Source organism: Tamandua tetradactyla, chromosome 10 (genome assembly GCF_023851605.1).
Source record: "Tamandua tetradactyla isolate mTamTet1 chromosome 10, mTamTet1.pri, whole genome shotgun sequence".
Taxonomy (NCBI): domain Eukaryota; kingdom Metazoa; phylum Chordata; class Mammalia; order Pilosa; family Myrmecophagidae; genus Tamandua; species Tamandua tetradactyla.
This window is the reverse complement of record NC_135336.1, coordinates 45,554,519-45,570,107: the sequence shown is the minus strand read 5'-3', so window position 1 is coordinate 45,570,107 and position 15,589 is coordinate 45,554,519. Positions and strand designations below refer to the sequence as shown.

At 40.7% G+C, this 15,589-nt stretch overlaps 1 protein-coding gene across 4 annotated transcripts in view; it reads left to right on the top strand.

Annotated features, from left to right (window-relative positions):
- NFKBIZ (NFKB inhibitor zeta) overlaps positions 1–14,656 on the top strand; it is a 43,933-nt gene extending 29,277 nt beyond the window's left edge. For 2 of the 4 annotated variants that reach the window (XM_077118508.1, XM_077118507.1), the window contains exons 3-12: positions 5,102–5,241; positions 5,724–5,754; positions 5,868–5,971; positions 6,072–6,847; positions 7,538–7,643; positions 8,048–8,194; positions 8,383–8,446; positions 8,726–8,895; positions 9,756–9,866; positions 9,989–14,656. In XM_077118508.1, the coding sequence (XP_076974623.1) occupies positions 5,113–5,241; positions 5,724–5,754; positions 5,868–5,971; positions 6,072–6,847; positions 7,538–7,643; positions 8,048–8,194; positions 8,383–8,446; positions 8,726–8,895; positions 9,756–9,866; positions 9,989–10,237 (1,887 nt within the window). In that variant the 5' untranslated portion in view covers positions 5,102–5,112 and the 3' untranslated portion in view covers positions 10,238–14,656. Of the gene's footprint in view, positions 1–2,281; positions 2,713–5,101; positions 5,242–5,723; positions 5,755–5,867; positions 5,972–6,071; positions 6,848–7,537; positions 7,644–8,047; positions 8,195–8,382; positions 8,447–8,725; positions 8,896–9,755; positions 9,867–9,988 lie in introns of those variants that run through there. The other 2 variants (XM_077118506.1, XM_077118505.1) reach the window with 2 other exon arrangements.
- Positions 14,657–15,589: the final 933 nt, after the last annotated feature.

The following is a 15,589-nucleotide window of genomic DNA, read 5'->3' as shown; positions in this document are numbered from 1 at the left end:
TTACCAACCAACCGTTCATCACCATGTGCAGGAGGGCTTCAGGCATTGGGGTTGTGGTCTTCTAATTCAATGCTACTACTGCTTTAACATTTTATAGAAAACTTAGAATGTTTATTTTGACACATTAGATTTTCTTTGACCATATTAATCTATTAGTATAGATGAATGTAATAATTCTTCAGAGACTATGAAGAATTAAATTTTTATTTATAAAGTGAAACTTTGGAAGGAAAATTAGGGGGGGAGAATTAAAATTGTAAGAAAATTTTTGCTTATGAATTATTTAAATTGACATTTAAAGCCTGTATTACACATAAAATATGTTAGTGAGGAGAAAAAAATCCTAACATCTCTTGGGAAAGCCCAACATCCTGTTTGGAGCTTCTTTGAAATGATTTTGGTTTCTGAGGAACTGCAGTTAAAATAGAGCTGTGTAGTATTTTCCACAGATACAACAAGGGAGTTGTTCCCTTTCCATTTAATTTTAAACTTTACTGAAGTCCAAAATATGGGGGAAGGGAGAGGCAGAAAGAAGTTTTTCAGGCAATATAATACTGTTGGGAGAATCCAGGAAATATTTCCTTTGGGATTACCCCCACCAGGTTTTAAATCCTATCTTAACACTAACAAACCAAAAGCAGGGTCTCCCTCCATCTCTGAACCCTAACCAGCTGCTCCTGCTGATTTCCCTGTGATCTGTTCTCTTAGTAATCCACTCCACATCACAGCCAGATTGGGGGGGGGGCATTCTTCAGCCTTGTAATCTCACTGGATTCTGCTCTAGCAACGCTGCCCAGCTCCACCTTCCTTCCATTTACTTTTCCCTTCCCCTTCCCACGCATTCTCCCTGAGGTCAGTTTTCTTCTGGGCTTTTGCAGTGGTTTTAAATGGCTTCTGGTTCTCCCAGTCTAACTCCCTAAAAACTGCTTCCAGATTAATTTTGCCTGTCTAAAATTCTTTCCTGGAACGTTCCCTCGATGTTATTAAATAGAGTCCTAGTGGCTCAGGTTGCCACTGGAAATGCTCCACCCAGAGGCAGAAGTTACCTTTTTACATTTAATGTCATCGTCTTTCCTTTGACTATCCTAAAGGGACCCAGGCTTTTTTCCAGTTCCTGTCCTTAATTTTTTGTTCATGCTTGCTCTTCTTCCCGTAACTGCGGTGGGTTGAAATTCCACCCATCCACTAAGGCTATTTCAAATGCCATCTCCTCTGAAAAAAAACTTCTCTTTTCCTCCAGCAGACATGTTGTCTCTGCTTTTGAGAAGCCTACTGAACTTTGTACCCCTCATAATATTTAATCATAATTGTTTTCTTTTAGTACAGCACGTGTGTACTCACCTTATCATTTCTACAAGATTATAACGTACTTGAAAGGACGGATTTAATCATTCATCTTTTTCTCCTGCAAACTGTTAGCATGGCTTTTGGCAAGTAATAAGACTTCAATAAATTTATATAAATGTATTGGAAAAAAGCATTTAAGATAGGAAACAGCAAACATTCAGACAACGTGGTTATGCAGATTACACACACACACACACACACACACACACACACACACACTACATGCATCTGTGTATATCATTTTGCTAAAGTGACTTTATTCTAATTTTAAAGAATACAAGGATGTAGATACTGTTTTTAATTCTGACGCTGCGGAAAAAAAAATTCTTATCCAGATTTTACTGAGGACAGAAAAATGACTTCAACACCTCTTTCAATTTGGGACCCCGTCTAAAGGAAAGCTGGCAAACGCTTACAAAGTTAGGAGGGAGAGTGCTCGGCGGTGCTGGAGGAGATGGGCCTGAAAGAACTTTCCAGAGATGCCCTGGAAGCCTCGCCGCGCCCGGTCGGCGGAGGGGGCGGGGCGCGCACCTTCCAGGACTTCCTGCTGCCCGGGAACCAGACCGACCAGTTCCCACCGCTGTCCTCCCGCCTCGCCTCCCTCGGCAGGGCCACAGCCCCAGCGGAGCGCGCCTTTTTTCTGGGCGCCTAGGCCGGCCGGGGGCGCGCCGAGGGCAGGGCTGGCACCAGAATCTCTCGGCCGAGGGGCGGGGGGCCGGGCGGCAGGAGGCAGCGCTCGGTCGGGGCTTCCAGGTGAAGGGCAGGAAAACAACCGGTCGGTCAGGGCGGAGCCGGGCGGGCGGGGCGAGGGCGGAAGGCACATTGCCTCATCCTGTACATTTTACTGGAAACCGGGCGCATCCGGAGGAGGAGCCGGGAAGAACGGCGCCGCCAATGGCCGGGCGGGCGGAGATCCGCGGTCCACCCCGCCCCCAACGTCCGCCGGTTAAAGCGCGGCCGGCCTCGGGCAGCGCCCGTGCCGCCTGCCCGTCGATAGGTCGCCTCGTCTGCCACAGCCACAACCGGGAGGCGACAGCGCAGGTGGCTGGAGGTCCCCAAGCGTCCAACCAGGGAGCATGATCGTGGATAAGCTGCTGGACGACAGCCGCGGCGGAGAGGGGCTGCTGGACGTGGCCGGCGACTGCGGTCTCATGACCAGCCCGCTCAACCTGGCGTGCTTCTACGGCTCTTCGCCGCCGGCTTTGGCGCCTGGGGCCTGCGACGCCAGCTGCTTGTCGTCGGGCACCTCGGCGCCTGGTTCGCCGGGCTCGGACTCCTCGGACTTCTCCTCTGCCTCGTCGGTGTCCTCCTGCGGGGCCGTCGAGTCCCGGCCGAGAGGCGGCGCCCGCGCCGAGAGGCTGCAAGGTACCCACCGCCCGGGCCGCGCCGGAACGGGGGCTCTGCCCCGGGCCCCTGGGTGGCGGGGAGCTCCCCCCCCTGCTCTTGTCTTCGTGCTTGGGAGGGTACAGTCAGGGCTCCCCAGAAGTGCAGTATTTCGACCAGGTGTCAGGTGGCCCCCTGCACCTTCCTTAGCCTCGGTACGTGAGCCGTCGTAGAAGAGGCTGCTGCCGGGAGCCTTCCCGTGTACAGGGCGCTAGCTATTACTTGATGCTGTGAAATCTGGGCCCTACACAGCCGGTCTTACTGCTTGAAGCACCAATTTCAGAGCCTTGACTTCTGCGGGAGTGGGGGTCGGGTGGGGTGGGGGCGGCGAGGAACCGCATTCGAGATTTCTCTTAGGGTGAGATTTTTGTTGTTATTGTGGGCTTGTTTTTCAGCTATAATTCGTATCCTGTAGTGAGGTTCTGAGTCTGATGTAAATGTAATTTTCTTCCTGTGCTGAAATATTTTAGTGAATGGCCATAGCACAGAATAAAGGATTGGGTACTCGTTTTAAGGACATGACTTATTGCTTCCTAGGTGTTAGTGAAGATTTTAAGCAAAAGGACTTTACGTTAAAGAAAAAGTAACCGTTGTTATCAAGATGTAAGGTGAAACTGGACTGAAAACTAACTCTAGTTATGCCTTTAAGTTCAAGATCGAGTTTCGGAAGTCTGGGGGCAGTATTCTGTGGTTCAGTCCTGTTGTGTGCGCTTTAGGATGGTTTACCCATATCCAGCAAAGAAAGGCATTATGTTCCCTTTCTTCAGTTTTGAATTGCTTAGTTTCCATTTTGTATCTTAATGAACCGAATTTCATAATTTGGGGGAAAACAGAATGTTACCGCGGGTAGACTTAACTTCATAATCGCAAATGTTGGAGAGTCTAATTAGCAGGATTCCAAAGGATTGTCTTTTTGAGGTGTTTCTTACTGCCGGCCACTACTATTTTAGTTATGTTTTATTTTTTTAATTTTTTGTTGTAAAATATAACATAATATACAAAGCAAAGAGAAAAAAGCAATAATGTTTTATTTTTTAAAATACTTTGTGTGAATTACTTTAAGCCACTCTGTGCTTAACTGTATGTAAATGATGGCAGATGCCAACTGGTAGTCCCATAAGAATGAAAAAAGTGTGTGTGTGTTTAGTGTGTGTGTGTGTGTAGAGAACCTTTTCTCCTACATTTGTCCTTCATCTAGTTGAAAACTATTTTGCTAGTTCCTTGATTTACCACATAGCCATAGGGGATTTCTGAAAACAAATTTTTTTCCCCGGCTTGTGACGTTGAATAATTAAGTTTTGTTATTCCAGAGAAATGTTGTGTTAGATTTTGGCAGTTCTATTATTTTTTGAAATCCCTAAACTTAAAACAAACAAAAATCCAACTAGTATAATTCATTCCTTAATTGGGCTGTTTATCTCATGTATTTATGATGTGTATATGCTCATAGTATCCACTGTTTCTTGTCCTGTCTACTTAGTTTTTTCTCCACTCTTAATGAAGTGACTAAATTACTCATTCCCTGACTTTTTGCATGTTTATTTTGTGATTAACTCATATCCCAAGAGGTTGTGACATAATTGTGGTCAGAAGTGAAATACTGTACTCATAAACACTGCATTTTAAAGTGTATTGCAGAATTTAAATATGAAACAAGCATATTTCCTTTTTACTTGGAAAGCCAATGTAAGCAGATCCAAAAACAGGAGATGAGGGGAAATCCTGTGTGCATATGTGGAAATGTGTTTAAGCTTAATGAATTTAAGCAGCTTATTTTGGCATAGCTTGAATTGAGGGACTAATAAGAAACGAATCTAGGATATTTTAAGTTGTTAGGCTTAGGTACACTGCGATCATTGGAGGAAGTTTGTTTTATACCTTCTTGGGTGAGTGAAATTAATAGAATTTTGAATTTCTATATGGACGTAAAGCCTGTGGTTTGAAAAGCTAAAAATTCAATTATCCCCTGCTGCCCCCAGGTTTTTTAAAAGTCAAAAATAATGACTTTATTTCTGTCTTGATGTCTGAAGTCTAAGTCAGGGTGGCAAAATCTGTGGTCCTGTTTTACTGGTGGATAGGGCTGAGCAGATAGGCTTAATCTGGGCACATGTGTTGGCTCTGGGGATCCCCACACATATTTTGGTGAACTTTAAATCCTTAGGGTGCTTGGTGGCAAGGCATCAAGCAATGTACAACTTTTGATAAGGGTTGGGAACTGACATCCAAGGCCATTGACCAGAGCAAATTGGAAGGGCTTTGCAGTCTGTTGGTTGGAGACTTATATCCACTAGACAGCTGTGCTTTGGGGGTTATCAAGATTTGTGTCTGTGAAGAGATTTAACTGGGGTATATTTGGTTTTCTTTTCGTCAGTTGAGCCCCATATGGGAGCTGGAAGGCAACCGAGAGGACCCTTTCAAGGTGTTCGTGTGAAAAACTCCGTGAAGGAACTCCTGTTGCACATCCGAAGTCATAAACAGAAGGTTTCTGGCCAAGCTGTGGATGATTTTAAGGTGGCACCTATTTTTTGTTTTAACTGGGGAGCAGGGAGGTTGCTAGTTTGTTGGGGTTGTTACTCTTTGCTGACCTAGGTCCAGTAAGTCACTTACAAGTAAAGCCCAAAGGATGGAGACCATGTTTGTCTTGTTGTCTGCCCTGTTCCTATCACTTAGCCCGGTATCAGGCACCTCCAAGAGAAATTTAATGAATGAATATATGAAGGCAAGTAAGGGGCAAGGAAATGACTAGGGTTCAGTTTAAATGAAAAATGAAATGGCCTTTTTAATTTCGTCTTGACCTGAACTAAGGTAAAAGTGAAAGGAGAGAAATTGCAAGATAGACTAAAAATGAAGATAGAAAATAAATATTGATGGAGTACAGCAAAGATTTTTGGTGAGCTGTAAAGCGTGATAGAGATAAGTTATTTATTGGTATACGTTAAGCAGGACACCATTTTATATACACTGAATTGGAAACTTTTTTTTTCCCCTTATAGACACAAGGTGTGAGCATAGAGCAGTTCACAGGTAAGACTTCCTTTGTTTCATAATTCCATGGGGGATTTAGAGTAAAATTTAGTTATGGGTAAAATTTGTGAAATAAAACAATCACAGATTCCATATTCCTTTCTTGGGTACAGAATTGAAGAGCACCGTATCATATAGTGGGAAAAGGAAAGTACCTGATTCTTTGTCTGATGGATTAGCTTGCAAAAGACCAGCTTTGTTGAATACCCAATTTTTGGTAGGTGTCTCACTGTTTTTCTTTAGAAATCATTCTGACATTATTCTTGGAAAATTTTAGAAGGAAGTAAATGTGCAACTTGCCTTGTCCTTCTTTCCAGACACCACCCCAAACCCCAACGCCGGGGGAGAGCATGGAAGATGTTCACCACAGTGAACCCAAACATGACAGCAGTGCCGACCTGCTTCAGAACATCATGAACATTAAAAATGAGTGCAGCCCCGTTTCCTTGAACACAGTCCAAGTCAGCTGGAGGAGCCCTGTGGTGGTCCCTCAGTCTTCCCCCAGAGAGCAGTGTCAGGACTTCCAAGGGGGTCGGGTCTTCTCTCCACCTCAGAAGTACCAACCATTCCCAATCAGTGGCTCTCCACAAATGATGGATCAGGCTTCTGTGTACCCGTACTCTCCACAGAACCAGAACGTGCAGCTGCAGCCGTCCTATACCCACAACCCAACTCTGGAATACAGTCCTTATTCCAGAGCTTCCCAGTCCCCCAACTATGAGCCAAATCTTTTTGATGTTCAGGAACCACAGTTTTGCCCAAACCAAAGTTTTGCATCCCTTCTGAGTAGTCATGGGGAATCTGATAATATTTCTGTTCCCATTCAGACTCCTCCCAGTGCCCAGCAACAAAATGACGCTTGCTTGCAGAACTTCAGCGTGATGCCAAACAGTGCTTGTGAGGCTATGGGAGGGCAGGATGCAGGCTCTACCCCTTTAAACATTTCACTGCCTTTCCAGAGCATCACTGGAAATCCAGTGAACACCACACAGTTAGGAAAGTCATTTTTTCAGTGGCAGGTAGAACAGGAAGAAAGCAAATTGGCAAATATTTCCCAGGACCAGTTTCTTTCAAAGGATGCAGATGGTGACACGTGAGTATCCTTATAATTCATGTACTGAATTTGTTAAGCTGCGCTGGTTGGACCTAGTAGGCAGAGAATTTCCCAAAGAGATACCAGGTTATCCTTAGTAAGTAGCTGACTAATCAGCATGATTAGTTTACGTAGAAACTGCTACTCCTATGATAGCTAATATTTCCAGAAAGGGGTCTTTTTTTTTCTAACTGAACGATATATCTGCTCTAAATTAATAAAAATATGAGTCTTCTTTGAATAATTAGTTTTGGAAGACCAGCATTGACTATGTCTGTAGAGTAGAAAAAATTATATCAGCATTAGGCCACAACTGTGAATTGACTTACAGTTTAAATCCTTATCTGTCCTGACATCTTTGTGGTCTTGGGAAAGTTTTTGAACCTCTCTATGCCTTAGGTTTTTTTGACATGTAAAATGATAGTATTTCCCTCATAGGGGCTTTATGATTATTAAAAAATAGTATATTTAAAGTGATCAGTATGGTACATGGCATTATTTTTCTAAATATTTCTAGTAGCTTAACTCATCGTGTTGCAACATGTATGCATGATCAAACTAGCAAAAAAGATTATAATATTTCATTGGAATGCATGGATACATCAAAGAAAGGGGCTAAAGGAAGTTTTTTTTAATGAACTTATTGAAATCAAAATGAATTTACCTCTTTTTCTCTTCCTTGTTCCCCAGATTCCTTCATATTGCTGTTGCCCAAGGACGAAGGGCACTTTCTTATGTCCTTGCAAGAAAGATGAATGCACTTCACATGCTGGATATTAAAGAGCACAATGGTCAGGTGAGGATCTCGTCAGAGTCTGAAATGGCAAGGACGTGGGATGTGGTCAGAGAAGACCACGTCCTTGCCATTGACAACCAGTGTCTTCTTTACATGTAGATTGTTTCAGAGCTCAAGACCAGGAGAGTTTAGTTAATATTAACTATGAAATGTTGACTCTCTGCCAACATCAGCCTTGAAGTTATAAATGTTAACTTTGTAGTTATTTGATCAAAGACTAACTGGGTGCAGTAGAGCCACACCCTAAGCTTACTGTACTTTTCTTGTCTTATAGTATCTAAATACTTAGAATTTATTTTCTCTGTGTGGGTTTTCCCCCTCAGTCTTGTTTAGATTCATATTCCTTGTTATGAGAGTGTTACATGTTAAAACAAATTTTTTTTTCTCCCCCTGAATGTCCGCAGAGTGCCTTTCAGGTGGCGGTGGCTGCCAACCAGCATCTCATTGTGCAGGATCTGGTGAACCTCGGGGCCCAGGTGAACACCACAGATTGCTGGGGAAGGACACCCGTGCACGTGTGTGCTGAGAAGGGCCACTACCAGGTGCTTCAGGTAAGAGGCAGCAACTGAGGCTTCCGTCAGTGCAGGGCCAAACAGATAGGGCTTGGATGTTTGAACTTGGATGAAATTTGCCTGTTGCAGTTATCTCTTTTGTGTTGACTTACTCATTTCTTGAGATACTGATAGATAAATATTTGTATAGCTTGGCTTTAACAGGTATCTATGTTTAAATTTTGCAGGCAATTCAGAAGGGAGCAGTGAGGAGCAATCAGTTTGTGGATCTTGAGGCAACCAATTATGATGGTAAGCAATTGAAACTTTTTTGGACAGTGAAGCATTTAGAGAGCAGGACCTGTAAGTTCTAAGGATATTAAGCATACCAAGAAGGAAGAGAGGTGATTAAAGTTAACATATTCTATAAATTAGCACCTAATGGAGAGAATATTCAGATTGCTTTATAGTTCTTGTGGAGCTGATTTCTAGGTTCAGTTAAAGGCCATCCTCAAGGTTGGTGATTATAGAGTGACAAAACTAGTGGATGGATGCTTAACCACTGCTTTGTTTTTTTTTTATTATTTCTAGGCTTAACGCCTCTCCACTGTGCAGTCGTGGCCCACAATGCTGTGGTGCACGAACTCCAGAGAAATCAACAGCCACATTCACCTGAAGTTCAGGAGCTTTTACTGAAGAATAAGAGTCTGGTTGACACCATTAAGTGTCTCATTCAAATGGGAGCAGCCGTGGAAGCGAAGGTGAGTTCGTAGAAGGGATGTGAGATGGAATAGGGAAAGAAAAAGTGGATATGGTAAAAGACCTCACTCCCAAGTACAGATCAAAACTTTTTTGCTGATTAATGGAGTGAAGCACAATATGTGAACAGTTGAGCATCTTGAATTCTAAAGGATTGTCTTGTCTGCTTTCTTAATGTGTTTTTGGTGTGTGTATTGTTATCCAAAAGGCCATTTAGCTCTGAAGTAAATCGGTCTTTGTTTGAAAGGGAAAAAAAATTCTTGACATTGATGTTGTCATTTTGCCTTCCATTTTCATACACTGTTAGCAAAGGGTAGTGGTTTTTATAAAGGTTTCTTCATTGTTGTGGGAGCTGGACTTAATTTTCTGTTTTTCAAATGGGAAAGTATTTTATTCTTTTACAGTTTGGGTTTATTTACTGAGTATCTCTTATGTGCAAGGTGCTGGGTTAGGTGCTTTGGGGCTAAGTCATAAACAGATTGGGCCGTTGGAGTGCTTACTGTCTAATAGCAGAGGTGACAGATACAGTTAAATATAACTTCGCAGGGTGGTCACCAAGTTTGGAAACACAGGTGAATACAAAATAAACGGTTTATTGATACTATATTACACATGATAAAACAGTATCATCTGTTTCTGCATCTCATGTACTCTGCACACAAGGTAAACCATGATAAGAAGCAAAGGGAAATTAGGAGAAATGACAGATCCTATCTATCATGGGGATTAAGGAAGGTTTTGTGGAAAAGGGAGCATTGAAAGCAATCTGTAAGACTGAGTCAGACTTGGGGAGACTGGTGAAAAGTATATTCCAAGGCACAGTGTCTGAATGTTCACTTTTTTCCCTCTTGCCTTTGACAAGGATCGTAAAAGTGGACGCACAGCCCTGCATTTGGCAGCCGAAGAAGCAAATCTGGAACTCATTCGTCTCTTTTTGGAGCTGCCCAGTTGCCTGTCTTTTGTGAATACAAAGGTACTTTTAGAAAGTTTCAATAACCTTACTAGAGTTGAAATGACCTTTACACCTTCGTACTTTTAAAGCTCCTTTTGTGAAAGTCCCCTTTCTTATGGGTGTTATTTCATCTCTGTCTTTAGGCTTACAACGGAAACACTGCCCTGCACGTTGCTGCCAGCCTGCAGTATCGGGTGACACAGTTGGATGCAGTCCGCCTACTGATGAGAAAGGGAGCAGACCCAAGTACTCGGAACTTGGAGAACGAACAACCAGTGCATTTGGTTCCTGATGGCCCTGTGGGAGAACAGGTGAGGACCATAGAACAGGGAGGAAATTTTTTCAGGCACTCCCATCTTAAACATAAACAGAGACGAAGTTGTGCAGACTGAAGGCCAGCTGGTGCTCAGTTGGGCTCAATCAGTGTGCACATTTCACAGTGGTCATTGTGGCACTTGGGAGTTAAGGCTTTGTTTTCAAAGGAAGAGTAAGAAATTTGAAATTTAATCCATAAACCAAAAATGGTCAGAGGTCAGCTAATCTTTTCTCCTGTTCCTTGACAGAAACTCAGTTTTAGAATAAGTTAGAGTGGTTTGAGGTTCAGAAGCTGATGATAAAGCTATATCTGCAGGTACCAAAAGAAGAGAATCTTAATTTTCTGAGTAAGCAGTGAGCCTTCCAAAAGGATTATGTGGATCATACAGGATCAGTAGGTGTAGTGTGTTCCAAATAGTCCCAGGCACATTAATAAGTAAGTACTCAGTATAAAAGATCATTAGACTCTGCATGAGCCTGGGGTGCTTCCCTGTGATCCATAAAGTTATGTGCATGTGCTTTAAGACTTGCATATCATGGCGGCTATATTTTGACTTGAAGGGTAATAAGTACTTGTGTCTGTGTGTAAGGTGGGTTCTGGGTTCTTTTAGGTGAGGCTAATTTCAAGATAAGTAAATTGTCTTGTGTTGTATTAAATGTGTTCTCACAAATAGCAGGAGTTTTGGTGAGGCTAATCTTGAGATAAATGAATTGTCTTGTGTTGTATTCAATGTGTTCTCACAAATAGCAGGAGTAAAGATTAGGGAAGAAATGTTTTCTTTCTTTTTTTTTTTTTTTACATGGGTAGGCACCAGGAATCGAACTCGGGTCCTCGGGCATGGCAGGCAAGCACTCTTACCTGCTGAGCCACTGTGGCCCGCCCAAGAATGTTTTCTTATTTAAATTGTTGGAGATTTTCAATTTCATATTATTTTTAGTGGGGTTTTATTTTCTGGTACTCAAAGATCAATATAGGAGCTCTGTAATAAGCTTTAGAAAGAGCTATAATTTATTTTTACAGCTCACCTTAAACTCTTGACAAATACTGTTTTATATTTCTTCATATAGTAGCAAGTTAATGGGAAAGGTGTAGAGGATGTCCGAAAGGAATGACACACTCAGGGATATATGGCACTTCAGCCATAAAAATTAAATGTCATAAATCCTATTTATTTTATTGCAGATCCGACGTATCCTGAAGGGAAAGTCCATTCAGCAGCGAGCTCCACCATATTAGCTCCATTGGCTTGGAGCCTCGTCGGCAACACTCACTGTCAGTTAGGCAGTCCCAATGTATCTGTACATAGACCATTTGCCCCGTATTGGCAAATGTAAGTTGTTTCTATGAAACAAACATATTTAGTTCACTATTATATAGTGGGTTATATTAAAAGAACAGAAGAAAAATACCTAATTCCTCTTGCAGATTTGAATATTTCTTACCTAGGTATCTGGGATCTAGACATCTGAATTTAATTTGGATGATAAAATTGACTTGATTAATAGTAGTTTTGGGATAGGAAAAGACTTTGATTTGTGGTATAAGGCATTACTTCATGTAGCTATTGCCAGTTTAAAAGCAGGTGGTACTATGAACATTTGTTTAAGAAAAATGAAAGCATTTGAAAGGAAAAAAATCACTCTGGATATAGCACTGAGACTTCTTTTGGTCTGATGTGTCGTACCTGGCATCATCATTGGTATTAGAAGATCTTTAGTCATTGGAGTGGATGAAAGGTGACCATGGATAAAATTTGATATTTGAAAACTGTATATAATTGTTATATTTGTGTTTAAAAATAGAAAACCTGTACATATTTGGTCAGTGGCCATATTTGAAATGTAAATTAATAAAATGGGAAAGAACCACTGAATTGTCACTATTTTAAAAAGTTATACACATTCAAAGGAGCCATTATTGTGTAATCACCTAACTAAAGTCTCTGGAAGAAGCAGATGGAGAGTTGGTCCCTTAGTAGCCAGTGGTGCTGTGTTTGAATTGTAAACGTGCTTTTTTCTCATGCATTGAGATGAGACTTGAAATTTGTTGGGAATTGCATGCTCTTGAAGAGAACATCTCTTTATGCCTCACCTTCTAGAAATTATAATTTACGTATTCTGTTGGAATTTTTGTTTGACTTTTGTAGGAATAACAAAATGTCAATATTGAAACATTTGTTACTAGTTTTCTAATGTAAAATGATGATGTCCTATGATGTTTTATATTACCGTTTAGAAAATATGTTTTATTTTTTAGTAACCTACTGTTAATGTTATTTTGTTTACCTCTAACATACCCTGAGGAACTTATTTGGCTTTGATTGCATACTAATTCTTTGTAATAAATTCAATTAATTAAAAACCTTTTCTTTCTTTTTTTTTTATGATATGTCTCACAAGTGATTAATGAATCGTCTTTGTAGTTAAGTACTTAAATCCTTTTTTAAGAGATACCCTTTGGGCCAATCATGTTGTTTGACCCAGTATGTCTTATAGACAAAAGGTAATTATAGTCACTTGGTATCTGTCAATCTGGTTGTGATGTGAAACAGTCCATTCACATTAGAAAAACTCATGTATAGTTTTAAATAATCATTAATTCAATGATATTATCCATTGAAGGGAGTACATTTCATTTTCCTAGGACTGTATTTGTATTTCCCTATGTAGAAAATGTACTCTAAATCTAAATACCTTTAACTTAGTTAATATATTTGAATTTGGATTTTTTTTGAGAACAATGTTTCCTTACGGTGCACAAGGTTAACATCAAAAAATTGTTTGGCAAGTTCATTAGTAGATGCTTGTTACATTCTGAAAATATGGAAATTTGATATGTGCTTTCACATTCAGAAGTTTATCTGGCAAAAAAAGCTAAGTCCCTCAGGATATTGGCATTGTGTTTTTTTTTTTTTTGCATGGGCAGGCACACAGGTATCGAACCTGGGTCTCCGGCATGGAGAACTCTGCCACTGAGCCACTGTGGTCTGCCCTGGCTTTGTGTTTTTTGTACTTAATTTGTGGAAGCAGTAGAAACAGGGAAAACTTTTGGTGATTATCAGTATCATCCTGAGAGGAATGAAAACCTGGAACAGCAGTAGTGTTCTCGCCTTTACTAACATGGCATTTTGACATATTTGAGAGTGGACATATCAACTTCTTTGTCAGCATCAGTTATTGCAACATTTACTGCACATAAGTTCTAGTTTTAACTTAGACTCCTTTGAGAATCTGGTGAAAGCTCTGAATTCTTTCCCTAGAAAAACATATATATACCTATAAACACAAATGCCGTTTACAATATCAGGGGCTTCACAGTCCCTAGGAGTCCATGACTCACAGGTTAAGGATCCATTTTAATTCCATTTCTGTATATCAAGTTATTGTTGAAGAGTCATAATTTTCTTCTTTCATATAAATGAAATCTTAAGAGTAATTTCCTTTACAAATGTAACCTGATAACAGGAAGTGAAAATTATACCCCTCCATTGAACATAGAAATACAGTGAGCTTCTCCCAAGTTCCTTCATAATTATTCAGTGAACCAGTGCCTAGCAATTTATAATAAGCATGTGTTTGTGTGTATGTATGTATGCAAAGCTATATGCTAGATAATATGAGGCATTCAAAGACATACAAGTCATATTTCTTGTCCTTAAGATATTTATTAGAAAGACCATGTTTAAGTACCATTTTAAAAAGGGGGAAAAGACTAAGAATTTAGAGAAAAAATTCCGAACAGGAAGGATTTATGTTTGGACAGGGTTTGGGGGGGAATGTGGGGGAGCAGAAGATTTCAAGGTAAAATATTTTAGCTGTATTAGAGAAAAAATTCTGAACAGGAAGGATTTATATTTGGATGGGGTTTGGGGGGAACGTGGGGGAGCAGAAGGTTTCAAGATAAAATATTTGAGCTGTATCTTCAGAACAGCTGATTTGGACTGTCATAGAAGGGGAAGAGGTAGAAGAAAGGAACAGATAAGAGAAAATAATATGAACCAGGCATAGTGTTGGGGAACCAGAGGTGATTCAGTATAGTTTGGTTAGAATCTGGGATGATGAATAAATTTTGTCCTGTGTTTTACTTCTGATTGGTAATATTCTCAGGAATATCACTCTGAGAAAGGTCCTCAGGCAGTCTAGGGGCTTGGCAGTAGAAGGTGCTTTGATTAACAAGGTCTGCCATGGGTAGGAGAGGTGACTCTTGATGGAATATGCCTCAAAATGTAGCCTCACAGAAGCCAAGGCTGTTCGTTGCTGCAATCTCCATGTCTGGCATACAGTAGATTGGTTAAATGAGCGAATTAATATATACCAATCTTAGTAGAGATAACTGGTTTTTTGGGGTGGGGACAAGTGGTGATTTAAGCTAGTTATACTATTACATAATAATGAATTAATGACTATCATGGTTCTGAACTTGACTCAGCCGTATAATTTTAACAGTGACATCGATGGTATGCTAATGAAAATGGGCATAGTCCCCCTCCTCCCCCTCCCCCCCTTTTTTAATCAGGCAGTCTACCTTTGCAAAGCTAACTCTGTTACTGTAATTTGGTTTTTATTTCACAAAAGGAATCCCCCACAAGTTTCAGAGTCAAAATCTTCCAGCTCTATTTGATAACCAAATCAGTAACATTTGGTATCCTTTTTATATTTTTACTTAATCAGGAGCTAAGAATTTCCACAAACTCCTCTAACCTTTAATAAATGTCAACTTCTTAAAAAGTGCTATTGACCTCTATTTTCTGCTCATGTCATTTGAGTTCTGTATTGAATGTGACCACAGAGAGAAATCAGCTTCAGCCATTGGCTAAAATTTTGGCGGCTCCTCTGAGACAAGGCTTGAGTACAACGTTTTGGGATTAGTTAGAAACAGACTACTGGGTTTCTGTTTTTTTTTTTTTTCTGCTAATGCCCAAGTTAGTCCTTGAGGCAAGGACAGTGACTATCTCATTTATCGTCAGAGGCCCTGCACCTGGCACAGTACTTGACATGAGGTAGACAGTCAATAAATACTTCCTAAAATGAATTTCACTTTCTGGCCCTCTTTTTCATGTCATAATTTATACTTCAATGTAAATTCAATGTATAAATTCATTCTTGATTATGATTTAATCCAGAAATACTTCTATGTTCCAACTATAACCCAAATCTGGTTTCTGGATTTATTTTCCCAGTCCCCTCACTTCACTTTGGAGTTTGCAAAAAACCCAGAAATATTACATGCATGGCACATTTCCAGGAGAAGATGGTCTATTTCTCTCAAAGCATGTCTTGCATACTTATATGAATTCCTTGTCTTCCAGCCACAGGCTTCCTAATCACTCTCTCATGCTGTTCCCCTTGCCTATCAGCCAGAAGGTTTGGGGACGAGAGAAGCCACACAGGTAGTCCAGCTGCTGAATGCTTTAGGTTCCTGGTTTCAT